The following is a 20,797-nucleotide window of genomic DNA, read 5'->3' as shown; positions in this document are numbered from 1 at the left end:
CTCACAGCGCACGCAAGGACTTGAAGCGCGCACTGGTTGAGCATCAAGCGCGAGAGCGACACACTCGCCATGAGGATGTTAGAGCGGAGAGAAAGAGAGAGAGAGAAAGATAGAGAGAGGGGTTGAGAAAGAGGTGGAGTTGTTCAAGGTAGTCCTCAACAGGCTCGGGCGAGTTCACTCCTAGACCTGCAGTGTAGACAAGACAAGGCGTGGACTGCCTATCCAAAAAGGATGTATGCCAGAAGCGCATGGATCATGTATGGAGTGTATGGGGTTCTTGAAAGCTTGTGTCAACATATGGATGTATGATTTTATACGCGGCAAGTGATTTGGAACAGAAACCGGACGATCTACATGAGTCAACAGTTGGATGTACCTGAGAGGGACCCTCTGGATAAGACCATGACACCGCTTTGGATCAGAGAGATCCATCTGTAAAATGACTCGGAACTCCAGAGAGCGCGCGATGACTTCTCCACATTTGCTGTAAGCAGGGCGAGGAAACATATTTACAGCTGCACAATGGATTTACAAAACTCTAACGGGTCATCTGGGGAGGACAAGCAGAAGCCCAGTCTGATTGACCTGGGGACGTTTTTCGTGGACGCTGACATCATTTTTGGATTTACTAGTCATCTGTTAAAGCGAAAAGCCAAGGTAAGCATCTCGCAGCTTTTGAGAGTACAAAAGACTCCACAAGTTGACTAATTTAGAGCTCGTTAGAATCTATGTGGGGTGTTTTGCTTAAACACACTTATTGTCCTATTAAAAGCTATCAAATTTTGAGGTTCACAAATATGAATAGGAAGTTATCATTGGTTATATGATTTGTGGTGATTTCTACACTTCAGCACCACGAACAGCTCTCAGCGTCCGCGCTTTTAGCAACTTCCTTTAAAGCATGCGAAATACATTAAAGTGCTATCGCAACTTAAACCATTCATTTTGCATATCATTTTTTCATCATATTGTGAACTTTGTGCTTGATTAAAAGTTTTTCTGCGGTTAAGATTTCAGCAATTCAATTCAGTTATAGGCCTATATATGCTACTAGGCTTCCTGAAAATAAAAAAAGACTTCGAGTAAAAAACAACATCAGTCTGAGGTGTTAACCACTATAAAGGTGCACAAACTGACATTAATGCTCAAATAAAGGTTTTGAAGCACTCTGTCAGAGAGTTTAATTTATATTGGCTAAAATGTTATTGAGTCTAGACGGACACAAAAAAAGCCGAATTTCTGTCAGTATAGGTTTAGCTGTTTTGTTCGCCTACGTTAAACGGTCCGTTATTGATGGTTTATTGGACTGAGGGCGCTCTCACCGACAAAGGATTGAATGTGGGTTATTTGAGGCGAATTGTTTGATTGACAGTATTTGGGATGCAATTTAAAATCACGTGATCCCAGCATATACATCATCAACATAATATAATTAGCAACGGGTAATTAAATATTCAAACATTCCGACAATTTCTTGCAAATCAAGAGGTTTGGAAGATGCAGTTAAAGACAATACCAGAGGGTGGCGCCAGAGTAATATGCAAACGACATCAGCACACCCGTAATCTCACAGTCGACACAAGTGAACTGCAACATAAAAGATGACGTAATTTATGTTAGCAGCAATCATTTATTTATTTATTTATTTATTTTTATTTCAGACATACATTTTTTTTTTTCATACAATTTTTTTTCTTTTTTTTTTTTTCTTTTTGATTAAATGTCTTGTTTAGCACCCAATTTGAGCAACGTTTTGCTTTGGATCTGATTTTACAGACATGCAAATGGTAAAATAGTAAAATGAGTTTATAGGCTGTTCCTTACAATAATACAAATACTTTTATTATTATGAATTGTTGTACATCAGACAGACACAGTTTGATCAATTGATTAGGTTCACATGAGCACATTCCTTATCACAAAACACACAATTAATTATGGTGAATTCCCTACAACTTTATTTTCACTTTTTGTTTGTGCACAAGCAGCCAATAAACTATCTGAAACAGCATATTCTCAGTGTTTGAATAGCTACTGAATAGCAGCTCCACCCCTCTAACCAAGTGACCGAGCCGCGCAGCGCGCACACGCGTTGACAGCAGTCAAACTTCACTCCCGCGTACGCGCATCGTCATGGAACTACAGCAAAGCAAAACTTTAAGGGGAATCTTGTTGTGCCTTTTGCTTTGCGCTCCCACTGACTATTCATGAACTGTGCTCCTAATCAATGTGTGTAGACAAATAGAGGAGCAATAAAGTACACTAGATATCCGCAGTGCTTTGATCTGTTATACCGAGATGATGGATTTAACTCAAGGGAATGCGCGAGGAGAGTTCCAGATCAGCCGGTCAACTGTAAGTCCTCTTATAAACAACAACTGATGCTGAGAAGTTACAGTAATCGAATTGAATGCCAACGTTTGCTGTTTGTTCATTGTGATTGAATACCTTGCAACACGTTAGAAAGTTTAATCACATGTTGTGTGTATAACACGAGTTAAGAACTACCTAATATGTAGTGAAGCTACGTGTACATGCACTGCCATACATTTTTAAGTGCAATCAACTTGGATATTCAAGCAATTTCAACTTAAATTACATTAAACTGACTTAAAACATTTTTTTAAAATCTTGTATAACTTAACTTATTTTGATGAGTTAAAGCAATGTAAAAACATAACTGTCATAACTTATTAGACATATAATTTTCATAGTGTGGAATGGTTATTAATATAATAAACCATTTGTAATATGCAATTAACTGTAATGTTAAAGCTCTAAATGTTAGCTAATTTTGACAGATGTTTGAAAAGTATATGTGCTCTTTCTGCATTGTGATTTTGTTGTCTTTCAAAAAGGTGGAAGGCTGTTCGAGCGGAGAGTCTTCTCTCTCACTTGAGCTGAGCACGAGGAGGAGGCTGTCAGCGGAGGAGGAAATGTGTGCCGGCAGACCAGCACCTGAAGGCGCAGGAGCCGTGAGCGTCTCGGAATCAGACAGGGACGAGACTAGGCCAGATCTGTGCAAGCAGTGTCAGATGACCGTAGCTGAACTGAGGAGACAAGCCCTCGCTCTGTCCGACCCCGCTTCCTTAAAGGTCAGTGAGCGAAAAGCATTATTAGGATGCCACTGCAGAGTACATCCAAGACAGTGGAAATCTTGCTGCATTTCTTTTTACTAATAAAGTTATCTTTCGAGGATCTGTTTTGACTCATGCAGAAATGGATGACTAAGAAGCTTTTGTTAGTCTCAAGAAGCACTTGACTTTCACCTGAGCTTCAAAGCTATGGAAGTTGTTCTCTTTGTCACATTCTGTCACTCTGCTCTTTTCACAGCATTGTGAAAGCCTCACATAAATCAGATGCAATCCAGTGAATGCCTCCTAAAGGCCATTTTTGTGTAAAATCTGAAAAGTTGACACAAATAAGCCCTGTCTTTCTAGTTTTATGACCCTCTTATCAGAAAACTGATATCCTATTCAGGCTCCTATTCACAAAGTTCACCCAGAAGGTTAATCTTTTTTACTATACCTTCACAGAGAGCAAATATTTCAGCAACCTCTTTTTCAAACTATAGGCTTTGTTGTACTTTAGAATGCTTTCAAGTCATTATTATAATTTGTTTGAAATGCATACAGGCTTGGATAAAAGCGTGATCATGGCTTCACCGCACAACTTCCTTAAATGCTGTTTGAAATGTCTCATTGCTGGATCTTGGTTTATGGTCAAACTGGTGATGAAGCCTCATCAAGCCTTGAGTGGGATGGTTGGAGTTAGATGTGAGAAGCTCAGCTGTGTGGCGTGATGTGCCCCTGTGCTTGCCAATGCAGTAAGTGGATGGGCATGATATACAGAGAGCAATCTGGATGCAAAAATGAACTATTAAGGTTGCACTAAATTGACTGAAACAAAACAAATTATTATAATTTGTGAGGTTACATTTCTAGTGTAGATTTTTGGTGCTGTTTAATCAATATCACATGAGCAAGAGTGCTTTTGTGATGAATGATTCAACTCAACTCATGAAAAGAGTCACTTGTTTCGTTACTAAATGATTTAGTGCTTTTGAATGAATTATTTGAGTGAATGATTCAATGACTCACTTATTAAGAAAGTTACTTGTTTCATCCCTGAATGTTTTTTATTTATGAAAGGATTGAACTAATTAGTTGAATGAAGTTTCTTTCCTGAACGAATCTGTGTTTTGGATGGATGATTTAAAGACAACCTCATAAAGAGAGTCATTTGTTTCATATATGAATAAATCAGTGTTTTTGAACAAATCGTTTGAGTGAATGATTCAAAGACTATCTCATAAATACAGTCACCTGTTTCATTTTTTAATGAATCATGGTTTTTGAACAAACCATTTGAGTGAATGATTCAATTGACATTTTTATAAATGGGTTTTGACTACCTCATAAAGAAAGTTACTTGTTTCATTCCTGAATGAATTAGTGTTATTGAACAAATAATTTGAGTGAATTATTCAATGACTCACTCATAAACACAATTACTAGTTTTATTTCTGAATGAATCAGGAACAGTTGATCTATTTGGCTGACTGAATGGTTCATTGACTCTTAAAACAAGATGTTTGTTTAATTTGTGAATTAATCAGATTTTCTTTTAAATAATCATTTGGGTGAATGATTCATTAATTAAGAGTCATTGTCTCATTCCTGAATGAATCAGTGTTTTTAAACAAATTGTTTGACTGAATGATTGAATGATTCACTCATAAAGAGTAATCTGTTTTGTTGTTTATAAGTTTTGATGACTCACTGAATAAATCAGTTTTTTATTAACAAATTGTTAGTGACCACCTCATTAAGAGAGTACATTTTTTCATTACGGAATGAATCAGTGTATTTGAATTAATTGGTTGTGTGATTGATTCACTCATAAAGATAGCCACTTGTTTTGTTTCTGAATGCATCAGCATTTTTGAACGATTTTGAATGAAGGACTCAATGACTTACTCATATAGAGAGTCACTTTCATAAAGTGTCACTTTAAAATCTCCACCGTTAACGCACTCTTTGAATGCTGCTCGACCAATCAGGTTTGAGGCCTGGAACTAACTGTTCTTTATTTTATAAAACCAATGCTGTTTTAATTGGAGAGTAATGGAACATAATCAATCAAATGGAGGACAGAATTCCATACCAGTATTGTACAACAAAAGCTGAAAGGAAAAATCCCTGGTACTTTGAAGTAATCCACAATGTCCACCCTTGCGTTACACTTTTCTGAATGCTGGTAAACTGAAGTCATTCGCCATTGTTTGTTTGGGGTGTTTACAGTCTATCTGCTCATTCCTAAAGCCAAAAAATGCTCTTTTTTTCTCACAACCTTCCGTTTCTAGAGTTTTCAACAGCTTTCCTTACTTTCACACACTGTTTTCATGCAGAATATGTGAGTGCCAGTTTCTGAGAGTCTGTCGATAGGGGAGGGGCTATTGGAAGTGGCCCATTGTTTTGGGAAACAATGCTTATCTCCCCCCTTGTCCATCGACATTGGGGGGAGAAAACAGTCGAGCGGACTCGCTGTGGAGTCTGTGGAGGAAGTGGAGACCCAGTTGACCTTCATCATGCATTCAAAGTGTTCCTGTATACTCCTCACCAAATTCCCACCACAGTTAAATATAGGCTGTCGACTTTTTATTGTTGTCTGACTTGCTGCTTGGGTTAGCCTCAGGTTTTCCCCCTCCCTTCGCTTTCTTTTGTGGTTGTGTTTCAAGAGAGATCTCATGCTTAGGTAGGATTACAAGCCCTCCGGTTTGCTTTGAACCCCCGCCTCAAGTTCTCTTCTCTCCAGGTTACCTCAGGGGATAAAGATAGGGCTTTTGTGTGGGTGTGCATCAGTGTTGGTGGATGCGTATGACCTCGTCCCACCCTAAGATGTGTTATTTGGTTAGTACTCGCTCATTCTCATCACCAGTGGTTGTCTGAAACCATCCCAAGTTTGGCTGTCCGTTTCACTCCTGCTGTTTGCCCTGTGTGGTCGTCTCCAGGTGTGGGGGATAAAGCGATGGGGTCAAGCCGGAGAGGTCTCTATCGGCCCCTCTGCTGATGGCTTAATGAGACTGTGGAAGTATTGGTCATGGGAGTCCTGCTTTCCCTGCAGTTGGGAAAAGAAAGGATGCTTTGTCCAGCTGGAGATGTGTGGTGGTTACCTGACCTGAACTTAGAGACTCAAGTGATATGGTTCTAGCTGAGAAGCTACAGAGGGTTACTGTTTATCAGCTCCTGCCAAAGTGTGGGTGGCCTGTGGGCTTAAATCCTGGCTTTAAATTGGTTGAGTTTTCATTATTCTTGATTTTCAATTGCGATTCACACCTGCTCCCCCCTCATATGTTCATTATGAAAATTGCTCTCAGTTTGCTGGTAAGGTCTGGGAACTGCAGCACTCAATAAGTTTCAGATATCAGGCTGCCCCAATGACCCAGCTGCACTTCACTGGTTCATACTAGAGCTCATTTATTCCCAGCCAGCTTGTGTTGGCAAGGAGTGCTGGCCTCTTAGTCAGTTATTTTTGTGTAATTGTTGACATTTATGTTTTTTTGCAGTTTAACTATCCAGTGGCAACATTCAAGTAGGCTTGCAAATCCAGACTTTTGAAATCTATCTATCTGTCTATCTATCTGTCTATCTATCTATCTATCTATCTATCTATCTATCTATCTATCTATCTATCTATCTATCTATCTATCTATCTATCTATCTATCTATCTATCTAACACTCACCCTCTCTTTTGCTACACATTTATAATATCTCATCTATATCTACTATGTACACAGTGTGATGGTTTAATAAAACGTAATACCATTTAATGCCAATTAGATTCAAATAAATGCACAACAGTAGTAGTGGTCTGCAAATGATGCAACTTAATGGCACTAAATTCTCAACTTTTGGCAAATTTAATGATAATTTTATCCTCAGAGGGGCTAAACATAGCAGCCCGGTACCTTGTAAATATCACTTTATTTCCAATGGGTGTACTATGAAAGGCTGAGGCTAATACCCAAACTTTAGGTAAATATGTGAAATGTATGTCTCGTAAATTAATGTACTGGCAAGTCCAGCAAAGCAAACTATTCAGAAGTGAAATCCTCATTGAAAAAACTCAAAAGATTGTAAAATCTTAAAATTTGCTCCTGAAAAAGTTCCTTCCAGGAAATGCGTGGTCAGCAGCACTGCAGCCCGGCGTGTGACAGGCCGTTTCTTTACAGTCTTCTGCCAAGCACACGCTCACAGGTGGCAATTAGTCTTCCTTCACGCCCCACAGCTTTTAATGGCTTCACTCTTTTTCACCAGGTTTGCTTTCAGTCCTCGCCATCCTTTGTTTTATTATTTATTACCAGTGATTCCTTCGCCTGATATCAGTGAGGAATGGTCTCTTCTCTTCAAACAATAAAGAAGCTCTCCCCTCAGTAGTTCATTCACTTCAATGTCAGGGCACTTAACACCTGAACAATGCCTGAGGATGGAATGCCTGGAAGCTTAACACGGGACAATGGACAAAGACTTCATTGCCTACAATGATTGGCAGTTAACTAGTCACAAAGCTCTAGCACATTACCCAAGACTCGCAATTTTAAAAAATGGCCGGCGCTTACCCTAAATCATATGTCCGGCTACGATAACCATTAACCGTTGAAAATTAATCTGAGACGTCTAACGTCAAATTGTTTCGCTCCACTGGCCGTCCGCATCGATTACAGGATCATTCAACCAAATTTAAGGGCATTCGCACCTGGGTTAGAACAATCTAGCGGTATGGAATGTGGCGTTCCCAATCCCATTATTGTGATGATGGACTACAAGGTATCACGTTTAATAAGATGAATATGCGCTTGGGGGCGGCCGTTATTTCATCTCCATTGTCCAAAGAAAGGCACTGAAATGGCTGTCATCAATTATAATGACCACTACAGTTCTAAGGGTCTATAAGCTCTCTGTTGTGACATGTAAGAAGTTTAAAGTCCATTCACAGGGCAGGTCGAAATCACCTGCATCCCTCCATCCTTCAAATGCTGTGTGAAACCTTAGATGATGGTTGTAATGAGAATACTTAGCTCTCATTTGCTGTCAGTCATCTCCTTGAACTCTCTTGTGACCAGACCTCCAAACCCCCCCCTGGGAGGATCATCTAAAACAAAGCTAGATGGATTTGCAGTTTGCCGTTTTCATTTCGAACACTTAACCCCTGCAGCTGTGTGTCTATATGTGTGTATGAGCGACACTGGGCTTTAACTGCCACATGAAAGGTCAGTGTGGTTGGCTGCTATGGGATAAGAATCATAACAAAGTATGAAAATGGGTGGACCGTGTCTGATTAGACTACATTGTTTTGGACAATAAAGATGGAGATCTTTTAAAGGGCATTGGCTAATTGTCTCATTCAATTTGTTGTTGCGTAAGCCACTTAGATGTTATATTGTATGCCAGGGCTCAGAAGAAGTATTATGAAAAATCTCTGAGGTATAGACAGGCTTGAAAAGACGTGACATTTTAAAGCGATTCCAGTTTAAAAAGCACTCTACGGATACACTCTTCAAAATAATGTTTCCAAAAGAGGGTTTTCACAGCAATGGCCTTAAAGTACCATTTTGTGTTCCTCAAAGAACCTTTCAGTGAACTTTTTTTTTCTTAGAGTGAAGAACATTTTAATATTCTGAAGAATCTTTTTCCACTCACTCTTAAAGATGAAGGTTCTTCTTTGGCTTTGATGGTTCCATGAAGAAACTTTAACATTCATGGAACTTTTCCATTGCACATAAGGTTCTTTATAGTGTTCTTTGTGGAATCCAAAATGGTTGTTCTATAGCATTACTGTGAAAACTCCCTTTTGGAACCTTATTTTTAGTGTATAAATAACCTTTTTTTTCAGGTTCCATGGATGTAAAATGTTCTTCATGGAACCATAGGCCCTGTTTACACCTGGTATTAAGATGCATTTTGGTCGACTGGATCACAAGTAGACGAGGGAGACACATTCCCGTCTCTTTTGTCCACTTTCAATCACTTCTGTCCTGATTTCTTCGAGGGGAGGATGGGCGGGTAAATGTATGGGCTTCTTTCAGATCTTTCAATCTAATGGACGAAATAAGCTCACGCAATTTACATATGAACGCGACCGGAGATGGAAAAACACAGAGATCATCAGCTTTCATTTCTACTCTGACAGCCGCAATATCACACCGAATGCTGTGAGTGTGTGTTAGAAATCAGGAATGGTGAGAGAACATTGTGCTCGGTAACTTTTTCATCAATTCAAACTTGGGTCTTCAACTAACAAAGTTTAAATCTCGTCTGGCTAGTGCGCTTCCCATAATGTTTACGCGTTAGGTCAGTAGGCGGAGAGTAGGCATCTTTTGTGGCTGTTCGAACACATTCAATCACATGAGCGTTTACACTACGAAAGCAATCTGGTCGAACGCGTTTTCGACTACCTCTGGAAGTGGTCGAAAGTGGACAAGCTCAAAACGTTTTAGACCCCGCTAACACCTGTATTTAGCGTCGTCCACCTGTGATCGGATCGACCAATACGCCTCTTAATACCAGGTGTAAACAGACTCATAGATGCCAAGAACGATTGACTATCCTCTTTTTATAGAGTAAAATGCATCAATAAGCCTGACGTTGTCATGAGCTCATCTGAATTTTCAGGTTACTTAATAGAGTGAAATCTGTCAAGAAGCCTTTTGCTTTCGTGAGCTCAAATATGAGTGCATGCCCAACGGCATTTTTGGAATGTTTATTCCAAGGACATCAATTATTTCCTCACACCCCTACCAGAGAAAAGCTCTCGGTTCTCACGAGAAGCGAGGCTGGTTGAAGTGGAGTTGAAGGTCTACTGGAAGTCCTGGTTCGACTTGCTCGTCCCATTCTTCACTCTTAACCCTGCAGGGAAGTATTGCCTTGCACATGCCAGAGCAGTCACTATAAATCACTCAATTTTATTGCCTTTATTAGTTTCTCATTCAATTCTCCTCCTGTGCACTTTTCTCGTACTTTCATATGCTCTGAGCTTACAAGAAATTCAAAGGCGTTTATCAGAACATAATAACAGGAGACTTGTGACGAACATGGGGGTGGATGGCATCCAGCAAACATTCTTACGTCAACCCACACCTGATTCCTTGAATTGTCTTTTCGTTACGTGTCTCTGATGTTATTTGAAAGAAAAGCATTTTATGATTAATGGGTTTATGACATAAGAAAAGAGAAAAAATAAAAAAATTCTTGCAAAAAAATTCTATTTTAAAACACACATGCCATTTTGTATTTATGCTGCAGCCATATGCTTTTGAAAAACTTTATAACATTTTACATTTACATTTTTACATTTATTCATTTAGCAGACGCTTTTATCCAAAGCGACTTACAAATGAGAACAATAGAAGCAGTTAAACTAGCAGTAGGACAACAAAATGCAAGTGCTATGACCCTTCTCAGTTTAAATAAACGCATTTTTTTTTTTTTTTTTTTTTTTTTTTTTTTTAATAGAACAGAATAGAGTAGTAGAGAGAAAGTGTTAGTATTACTGGATCAAGTGCTGTCGAAAAAGAAGTGTCTTCAGCCGTTTCTTAAAAGTGGCTATGGACTCAGCCGCTCTGGTTGAGTTCGGCAGATCATTCCACCAGCAGGGAACAGTCATGGTAAAGGTCCGAGAAAGAGATTTTGTGCCTCTTTGAGATGGCACCACAAGACGCCGTTCACTTGCAGAGCGCAAGTTCCTGGAAGGCACATAAGTCTGAAGTAAAGAGTTAAAGTAAAAGGGAGCAGAACCAGTGGTTGTTCTGTAGGCAAACGTCAGTGACTTGAATTTGATGCGAGCGGCAACTGGCAACCAGTGCAGTTTTGTGAGGAGAGGAGTGACATGTGCCCTTTTCGGCTCGTTAAAGACCACTCTAGCTGCGGCGTTCTGGATCAGTTGCAGAGGTTTGACTGTGCAAGCTGGAAGACCAGCCAGGAGAGCGTTGCAATAGTCAAGTCTGGATAAAACAAGCGCTTGGACAAGGAGTTGAGTAGCATGTTCTGATAGGAAGGGTCTGATCCTCCTAATGTTGTACAAGGCAAATCTACATGACCGGGCAGTTCTTGCAATGTGGTCTGTGAAGTTCAATTGATCATCAATTACCACACCAAGGTTCCTGGCTGATCTAGATGGAGTTATGGATGACGAGTCTAGCTGAATGGTGAAGTTGTGGTGAAGTGTTGGGTTGGCCGGGACCACGAGTAGCTCTGTCTTCGCAAGGTTTAGTTGAAGGTGGTGGTCCTTCATCCAGCCAGAAATGTCTGTCAGGCAGGCTGAGATACGATCAGCTACCGTCGGATCGTCGGGCTGGAATGAGAGGTAGAGTTGTGTGTCATCAGCGTAGCAGTGATAGGAAAAGCCATGTGTCTGAATCACAGATCCTAGTGATGTCATGTAGATGGAGAAGAGAAGTGGTCCAAGCACTGAGCCCTGAGGCACTCCAGTAGCTAGATGTTGTGTCTTAGACACCTCACCCCTCCACGAAACCCTAAAGGACCTACCTGAGAGGTATGACTTGAACCATTGGAGTGCGGTTCCCGAGATGCCCTTCGTCTTTAGGATTGACAGGAGGATCTGGTGGTTAACTGTGTCAAAGGCAGCAGACAGATCCAGCAGGATGAGAACTGAGGATTTGGAGGCTGCTCTTGCCAGTCTCAGAGCTTCAATTACTGAGAGCAGGGCCGTCTCAGTTGAGTGTCCGCTTTTGAAACCAGATTGATTGTTGTCCAAGAGGTTGTTCTGTGTAAGGAAGGAAGAGATCTGGTTGAAAACAACTCGCTCAAGTGTTTTCGCGACGAATGGAAGGAGAGATACTGGTCTGTAATTCTCCAGATGTGCTGGATTTAGAGTGGGTTTCTTAAGCAGTGGGGTTACACGAGCCTGCTTAAATGCTGTGGGAAAGGTACCAGTGTGAAGAGAGGTGTTTATGATGTGTGTGAGTGTGGGTACAACTGAGGATGAAATGGCTTGAAGTAGGTTAGTGGGAATAGGATCAAGCGGACAGGTGGTAGGGCGATTGGAAAGGAGGAGATTGGAGACTTCTGTCTCTGAGAGTAGAGAGAAGGAGGGTAGAGAGTGCGTGTTAGCTGGAAAAGTGTGTGTGTCAATTTGTGGATTGCTAAATTGGCCGCTGATGGAGGTTGTTTTATTTATAAAGAATGTAGCAAAATCGTCAGCATTTAGTGTTGATGAAGGAGGAGGAGGAGGAGGGTTGAGAAGAGAGGAGAAGGTTTTGAAAAGCATGCGAGAGTCTGAAGAATTGTTAATTTTGTTGTGATAGTAAGTCATTTTAGCAGTAGAGATATTATCAGAGAAGGAAGAGAGGAGGGACTGATAAAGACCAAGATCAGTAGGATCTTTTGATTTGCGCCACTTCCTCTCTGCACCCCTAAGTTTCGAACGATGTTCCCGGAGAACATCAGATAACCAGGGGGCAGAGGGTGTGGCGCGGGCTGGCCTGGAGGAAAGGGGGCAGAAGGTGTCCAAGCAGGATGTTAAAGTGGAGAAAAGATTATCAGTTGCACTGTTAGTATCTAGTGTTGAAAGCTGATCAGGTGGAGGAAGTGTGGATGAGACCAGAGAGGATAGACGAGAGGGTGAGAGTGAGCGTAGGTTTCGCCGAAAAGTGACCTGTGGAGGAGTGTGTGTTGTGTTCCGTGGCAGGTTGATGTTGAGAGTGAGGAGGAAGTGATCTGAGGTGTGCAGTGGAGTGACCAGTGTATGGTCAGTGGAGCAGTAGCGTGTGTAGATAAGGTCCAATATATTACCTGATCTGTGAGTAGTCGCAGTAGATACTCGCTTGAGGTCAAATGAGGCAAGCAGAGTGTGGAAATCAGCAGCCTGAGGTTTTTCTAGGTGGATGTTGAAGTCTCCAAGAACAACGAGAGGAGTACCATCCTCAGGGAAGGACGAGAGTAGCACATCAAGCTCTTCCAAGAAACTGCCGAGCTGCCCTGGGGGACGATATACAACTACAAAATGGATATTAATAGGGCTAGTGATAGTAATTGAATGTGATTCAAAAGAGCTGTTGTCACACAGAGTTAGTAAATGATCAAATTTCCAATCGTTTGAGATGAGCAGACCAGTACCACCACCCCTTCCAGTCAGGCGAGGGGTGTGTGAGAAAGTGAATTTAGTGGAGAGGGCAGCTGGTGTGGCAGTGTCCTCTGGTCTGATCCAGGTCTCAGTCAGGGCCAGTAGACTGAGACCCAAATGACTAGAAATAGATGTAATGAAATCAGCTTTGTTTACAGCGGACTGGCAATTCCAGAGACCAATAGGAAAAGAGAATATAGTACTAGAAGACACCGGAAAAGTACGCAGGTTGTTAGGATTGGACTGCCTCTGACGTGTGACATTTGATTTACGTGTGTTAGTAATAGTAGGGATTTGAAAACACATAGTGTAAGGTCACAAACAAATAGATCAGATGAAAAAGTTGTGTAATAACAATTTTAAAATAAGTTGACATTTTTAATGTATTTATTTCACATGTATTTATTTTAAATTTAAACATTATTTTGTATATATACATATAGAGAGAGTTGTATTCAAGTTATTGTTTGTATGATTTGCATTTTAATGCATTTTTGAATTAATCAATTGAATAGATCAGTGACACTGACTCTAATGCAAATACGTTTTTTCCTAAAAAAAAATCCAAAAATATAATATAATTCAGAAAACCCTAATGACCTTGACAGCATGACTTTTAAAGCTGTCAGTACTGGTAGCATTTTGATACCAAATGGTGAGTTTGAATAATATTTAACAGCATGTGTCCGTACTAGCCCTGGATTCACTCACCTCATCTGAACCTTTTGACGTTTTATGCATGCCACTCTCGTCTTCCTCTTAACCTTTCAACCCATCGACCATAGGAAAACCAGAATGTAAACCACAGGAAATGATGGGTTGAGAGATGAGAGAGCCAAGTACTACACTGCATTATTGATGTTTACTCCGGTGAGCATCTGATTACTATCTGATTCTCAATCAGTGAGTGTTTAAACTCATTGTTTGCTTCCGGGCTGTTTCACTGTAAAGCTGTGTGTTCAGCTGATATGACTATGATAAGCTCTTCCTAAATTGTTTTATTCTCAGTCTCAGGCTTTTGACGTTGAAACAAAGAACTTGTTTTGCATTTGGGTATCTAAGGGCATGCACTGATGCTCACATATATATATTTGTTATTATATATTTGTTATCCTATTTGTTAGGATATATATATATATATATATATATATATATATATATATATATATATATATATTTATATATATATATATATATATATATATATATATCCTAACAAATTTCCAAGGAGGTAATTTGCACATTGAGACTTTGACCTATTTACTGTTTTATGTAAATTGTTCAGACATGTTTGGAGCTGTCAAATATAAATCATGAAGCACTTGAAATTCCTATTTTGTCCTCTAGAGGCATATGGGCTTCTTTTTTAAATGCACACAGTGGTTTTATAGAAAGGACTTGAGCTGGTGAAAGTGGTTTTATCTTTTGCCAGTCAAATCAGTTTCTCAATTGAACCTATTTTCAAATGTATCTACTGACTTTTATTTTCAACAGGAGAGGTTAAATAAATTAAATGAATTGTGTATTTGTTACAACAGACAGTAATATAACTACAGTGGCCAAAAAAAGCATTTGGACACATAATAATAAAAAAGTAAAAACAATCTCAGAACTAACTTCACTTTTTGCAGCAATATTTTTGATATTTTCCAAAAATAAAAAATTACATTTTGTTCTATAAATAATCTATCTATCTATCTATCTATCTATCTATCTATCTATCTATCTATCTATCTATCTATCTATCTATCTATCTATCTATCTATCTATCTATCTATCTATCTATCTATCTATCTATCTCTACTGGATATGCAGTGAAAAAGATATCAGAGAAAAAAAGAGTTCACACTGGCCAGTTTACATCCATACAGTGCGTGCAGAATTATTAGGCACGTTTTCCTTTACAGATAAAATAAGATTTAACTCAAAAATTCAAAGTCAAAAATTATTAAATCCCCATGAGAAGGATGCAATACTAATGCAATACTAGAAATTACAGTTAAGGCATGACCATTGGACAGTGAAATGCTCATTGGGTCAGCAGGGTCAGACAAAAACAGGTGGAGAAGAAAAGACACGTTAACTGCAAAATAATTAAGAATTAATGTGAAGAATTAAGTGTGAAACCATCAGGAACCCTTTAGTCTCCAGCGCCACCATTTTCCAGAACTGCAACCTACCTGGAGTCTCCAGAAGTGCAAGGTGTCAGGGTCTCAGAGACTAAGGTTAGGTAAAGAATCCTAAAAAATGACCCCCACTTAATAAGAATCACAAGCTGAAGTGTAGTAAAATACATGAAGACTGTTTTTTTTTTATAGGCTTTATAGACAGATTGAGAATGACTCTTGAAGCACCAGCACCACATCCTCTTCTACCACTATTTGAAGAATTCATCTTCCAGAATCTGACAGTAAGTTTTGGGAGTTCATTTTAAGTCCATCTCTGCAAAACGGACTTCAGGGCAAAACGGACTAAAAATAAACTCCCAAAACTTATTAAAACGTATTCTGGAAGATGAATTCTTCAAATAGAGGTGCACACCTGAATATAAGGCGTTTTTCATTTCCAGCCTTCATGAACAATTATATATCACTTATAAATGATTAAATACAAAATGAATAGTAGTTATTACGATTAATGTGGTTTGGAATTGGTAAAATGTGCCAGGAAAAAACAATATGATCAGAAAATCAACGTGCCTAATAATTCTGCACGCACTGTACTTTCTCTTTATTCTGTATTTTATCCCAGGCTGCCAACAGCCAGAGGAAACTTCTCAATGTTGTAGGGTGTGACACAGGAAACCGGCTGAAGAGGGCTTGAGCTGAAGGCTGTGCAACTGTGTGTGCATAAATGCTCGAGTGCATTGGCATATGTGTGGTGTCAGACTGTTTGGGAATCCACACGACTGGATCTGTGTGGAAAAAGAACATCCAGGAATGTTCCATCCAACATAATTGCTATTGTCTGTCATTCCTCTCTCTGTCCAGTCCTGCCCGCTATTACAGTAAATGTCAGGCGGACTGCAGGCTAGCAGATAAGACATAAGCGTGTGGCGTACCGAACCGGCTCTGAATATTGAGATTTGAGCACATCTGGCCATCAGCTGATCAGTGCAATGTCTCTTTGATTTTGTTCTCATAGTCTGAGTGAAAAGCTAGCGCTGAAAAGGCGTGGACACAGTCATTTTTGCGGCTGACCTTATTGCATATGCATTTGTGGGAGTTTCCCTTTCAGACGCAAAATTTATGGGAGGAGAATATTTATATGAATCATGCAAGGTGATTTACTAAGGTTTGCGCTAGTCAATCTATTTGCACCATTATTTACTGCCCAAAAAGCATTTCTTAACCCAGATGCTAATTTGCGTTAGCATTATGGAAGTTATCCGGCTGTTTCTGTTTTTTTTTGCGCGTCCTCTGTAGATCACGCTCAGAACTTTCCACTCCCATCGGAGCTTTTTCCGAATTACGCTCTCATGCTAATTTGTGTGGTGAATTATTTGCTTCAGAGCATTAAAAAACGTTGGGCCTAAATCTGGCTCAAAGTGTTTTCATGCTCTGAAGCAAATAATTCACCACACAAAAGAGATTGTGGTCAGCACCAAAAACATCATGTCTGTCTTTTTTCTTAAGTTCAGATGACATAATATGTGAATAGAATAGAATCTTAAGTTATCACGACATAACCGCTGTAGCCTATTTGACATAATGTCGCCATGGAACAACACAAGGACATTTGCTTTTGAGCAATCAGAGGTTAAGTGCCTTTCTAATGGTCCATTGATGATGGCTCACTTCTTGTAGATTAAACTAGAAGCTACACAACAACACCCTCATGTTAATGTTAATAACCCCATGAAATCAAAATGGCAGGTTTGTGGTTTTTAATCTATCTCTGTGAGATTTGATGTCATCTATATGCTAGTGTACAACTAAAATGTTTTTTTAGGTTTTAGCTCTTGGCACTTTTAGCAGATTGTACAGTTCAGTCTGCAGCTCCTCTTAGGGCCACCAGAGGGAACCTTCACCAGCATTCTAGGAAGTCAATTCCTTCCTCTACTTTGTCTGAAAATCGCTCCCTGTACCCTTATATAGTGCACTATTTGAGGGGATAGCTATTTGTAGTGGTGTCCAAAACCATTGTGGGCATTATCAAGTGCACTCATTCAATTTCATAATGCACCTCAACAAGTGCACAACGGATGTTCACTCAACACCCGGTTGCTAGAGAATACTTGTGCACTGTTAGCTTCATGCTGAGTGAATTCCCGCGTCTTGACATCACGTGCACTCAGTGTCCGAATTTGCTCACTCGTTTTAATTACTTGCTGTATTAGTGAAGTAATGTAGGGAATATGAGGCAATTTTGGATACAGCCAATTGCTGCCAATTTTATAAATTATTAGCATGTTTAATGTCTCCATGAAATCAAAATGGAAAATTCAAAATTCAATTCAAAATTCATGTGTCCTCGTAATCTTTAATCAAAATAACTTCCCCTCCCTTTTGCAGCTCATCTCTTCTCTGATGACACGTTAACTGGCATGAGGGCGGGACAACCTGTCACTCACATGAGATCCACCAATAGCAAACCACAACCATCCAACCATCAAATCGATTCTCGATGGACGAAATCAAGTCCCGCCCTACATTTTTTCTTGTTTGAGAAGCTGTTTCAATCGGATGTATGTCACAATAAAAAAGCAAAGACCATCACAACTTCGGTGCTGACTTTTACAGATTGTGACATACTCCAGTCCACCAGAGGGAATATTTACAGGAATTCTAGGAAGTAATTTGCCTCCCTCCAATACATCTGACTAGCAATAACAAATAGCTAATGATCCCAAACTGAAGTGATTAAAAAAAAGTCTCTGTTAGCTTTGAGGTCATAACTTGTGTATGACTGAAAGTTTACTTTTTTAAATATTTTTATTTGAGCTTTTAGTGCTTAATAATTTTAGCAGATTGTGACAGCCTCCTCAACCATCTCCATTCCACCAGAGGGAACCTTCTACAGATTTCTATGAAATCTCCATCTAATACACCACCCCTGACTAGCAGTAGCAAATAGCTAAAATGTTAATAAGCCCAAAAGGGATTGATGAGATTTGCAGCCACTGTTGAAAGAACATTTCTACTGCTTTCAGACTTGCCATGACTAGTGATGGAAGAAACAAAGCTTTTCAAAGCTTTGAATCAATAGAACCAATTTCTTCGCAAAATGATTTACCGTTTCGAAGCATTCGAAATGCAACACGCTGGTGACCCCTGCTGGTTTTTTACTTTACTTCGATTCCACCAGCCCCGTCAAGCAAGAGCCCTGGCACAGGTTACGAAAGGTGTTAACAAATCGAGATGGGATTTCATAAGCCCTAAGCATTCTCGGTGCACCGAATGAAAGGCCTTGACAAAATCGATAAAGTTCTGCTGCTGGTCAGACCACTGTAAATGCAACAAAAACTCAGACCAAACATGCATAAAAACAGCTTTTACAAACCCATTGCAAATGTTTCATTGAAAGTAAAATCTACCAAATGCAATTAACTAGTCATATAATAATATTAATATTACTGTAAGTATCTGATTATGTTCTTTTATCAATTTTCAGGGCTTATTTTGATTGTTCCATGGATGGCTCAGCTAAACAGGCCAATAAGAGACTATATACTACTATTAGTCCTACTAATGTCTTATTAAAGATCAGAGATCAGGTAAAAACCATAGACGCTTGTTTAATGGTTTGCCACTGGGGGGCAATCTGAGTGACTCCACTTGATTCGTGGGTTCACAAAGATCGTGGTGAACTATTGAAATTTCGAAACAAAGCCTCGTTTGCTGAAATCACGTGTTTGATTCATGCTCCTAACCACTGATTCGCGAAAAAAAAAAAAAAAAGATTTGTAAAGGTTTCGAAGAAGTGTTTCGAAATAGCCCATCACTAGCCATGACTGGATACCATTTAACCAACCTGAACAACTGGAAACTCCTTTGGAAGGAAGGACTCTGCATCATTATGGCTACTCTGGCCTTGACATCAGTGTCAGTGTCTGCTGGTCAGTGGGTCAACTGTCAGCACAAACTGTCTTTGTATTGTTGGCATACATGTAAGTTTGGCTGGATCCCCGTGGTGTTTGGCTTGGCATGTGTAAGCATGAAATGAGAGAGTGTGTGTGATGCCCTTATTTATTCTCCATTCTGCAGAACTCATTGTGAAATGTGGGCCCCATAAATCTGCGCATGGAAATGCCAGTCAAAGTTCACACCTAAGTTCATTTCATGCTTCACTGTCTTCCTCTGTGTGTGTGGTGCAGCATGTTATCGTGTGAGTCTGTGTGTGAGATTTTGCATAAAAATATGCTGGTTTATCTTAGAATGATAATCGTTTATTCTTTTTGTGTTTGAGCGTGTGTGCGTGTTCAGAATTGATTCAAGCTCTTCTATGATAACTGTGCTATGAAAAGATTTTTCTCAAAGATGGAAGATTTAATCAGCCATTACAGTAAAAAATGATTTGTCTTACCTTTGGTGACAGGATTCACTGGGTTAAACAAAAGCCACTGCTTCCAGTTCTTTGTCATTCTGGATAATAGTCTAGTTCAGAGGTTCTCAAACTTTCCTGGTAAAACATAAAATTGTGGACCACCTACAACCCCAGCAACTCAAACTTCAAAATCCTAAAAATGTGTATAAAAAAGGAAAGTTTAACTGTTAGAAAAATGTATTACAAATGTATGTTTATACAGTCAGTTCATTTTTGTTATGAATTGATATATCAGTCAATCAATTAATGTACAGGTATGTGCTTTTGATAATAAATTATTTGCACATTTTTGTTATCAGCCAATGAATTTGCCAACCATTTTGAATCTTTTATGGACCACATTTTGAAAACCTCTGGTCTTGTCACTTGGGAAGACATGCAGTAATGTAATTTCCTCTCGGACAATCTTCAACCACTCTTCCTTTAAAGTTTCTGACTCTTGAGTGCATTTCAGCTAGTTCTCTGTTTCCGCCACAGTAAAAAGTTCATCACCTAATTTAGCCTATTACTGTCATTGTAAGATAAATCGAGACTTCCTGCAAGGATCTTCTAATCTCTGTTTTATAGGCTTGCAATTTCATGGCATCTGGCTTCTTCTCACATTTTGCATAAATAGACTTTTTATGACAAAGAGCGGATAAGAATCACTTCTGTTTTCTTGTTGTGGTTACTATCTGTTCTTTCGTCTATAGTGAGTTTCTTTTATGTGATGGACATGTAAACCTTTGATAATTTGTAAGATAATGTGTAACACGGTGGAAGATCACACTTTATTATAATGGCTTATTATGAATAATGGCCTAATGCTCTTTGAACTTTGATTAGAGCAGATGACGGTAGGAGTAATGAATCACTTGCATGTCTTTGAGTGCTGTAAGAGTGCCAGATCTTTGCCCTTATTTTGTTTTCCCCCTTGGAGGCAAGGGTTGGTCACAGTTCATATACCGACAAAGAGCGTTTCCTAAACCAGTTTCTGCAATTTACATTTTGTTCTTTTGACTATTCTGATAAAACCTGGGAGGTTATGCTGCTCTAGACCTAAAGATGTAGTCAAGAACCATCTTTAACTTTGACTTTAAACTTGGTTTAAGAATCATTTACCGTAAA

At 39.4% G+C, this 20,797-nt stretch overlaps 1 protein-coding gene across 2 annotated transcripts in view; it reads left to right on the top strand.

Annotated features, from left to right (window-relative positions):
- Window positions 1–448: 448 nt before the first annotated feature.
- kif26ab (kinesin family member 26Ab) overlaps window positions 449–20,797 on the top strand; it is a 115,064-nt gene continuing 94,715 nt past the window's right edge. Inside the window, exons 1-2 of one of the 2 annotated variants that reach the window (XM_079854257.1) lie at window positions 449–657; window positions 2,859–3,095. In XM_079854257.1, the coding sequence (XP_079710383.1) occupies window positions 523–657; window positions 2,859–3,095 (372 nt within the window). In that variant the 5' untranslated portion in view covers window positions 449–522. Of the gene's footprint in view, window positions 658–2,214; window positions 2,356–2,858; window positions 3,096–20,797 lie in introns of those variants that run through there. The other variant, XM_079854258.1, reaches the window with a different exon arrangement.

This window comes from Squalius cephalus (genome assembly GCF_949319135.1).
Source record: "Squalius cephalus genome assembly, chromosome: 20".
NCBI classification, from domain to species: Eukaryota; Metazoa; Chordata; class Actinopteri; order Cypriniformes; family Leuciscidae; genus Squalius; species Squalius cephalus.
The sequence above is the reverse complement of the archived record's forward strand: the minus strand, read 5'-3'. Positions and strand labels throughout refer to the sequence as shown.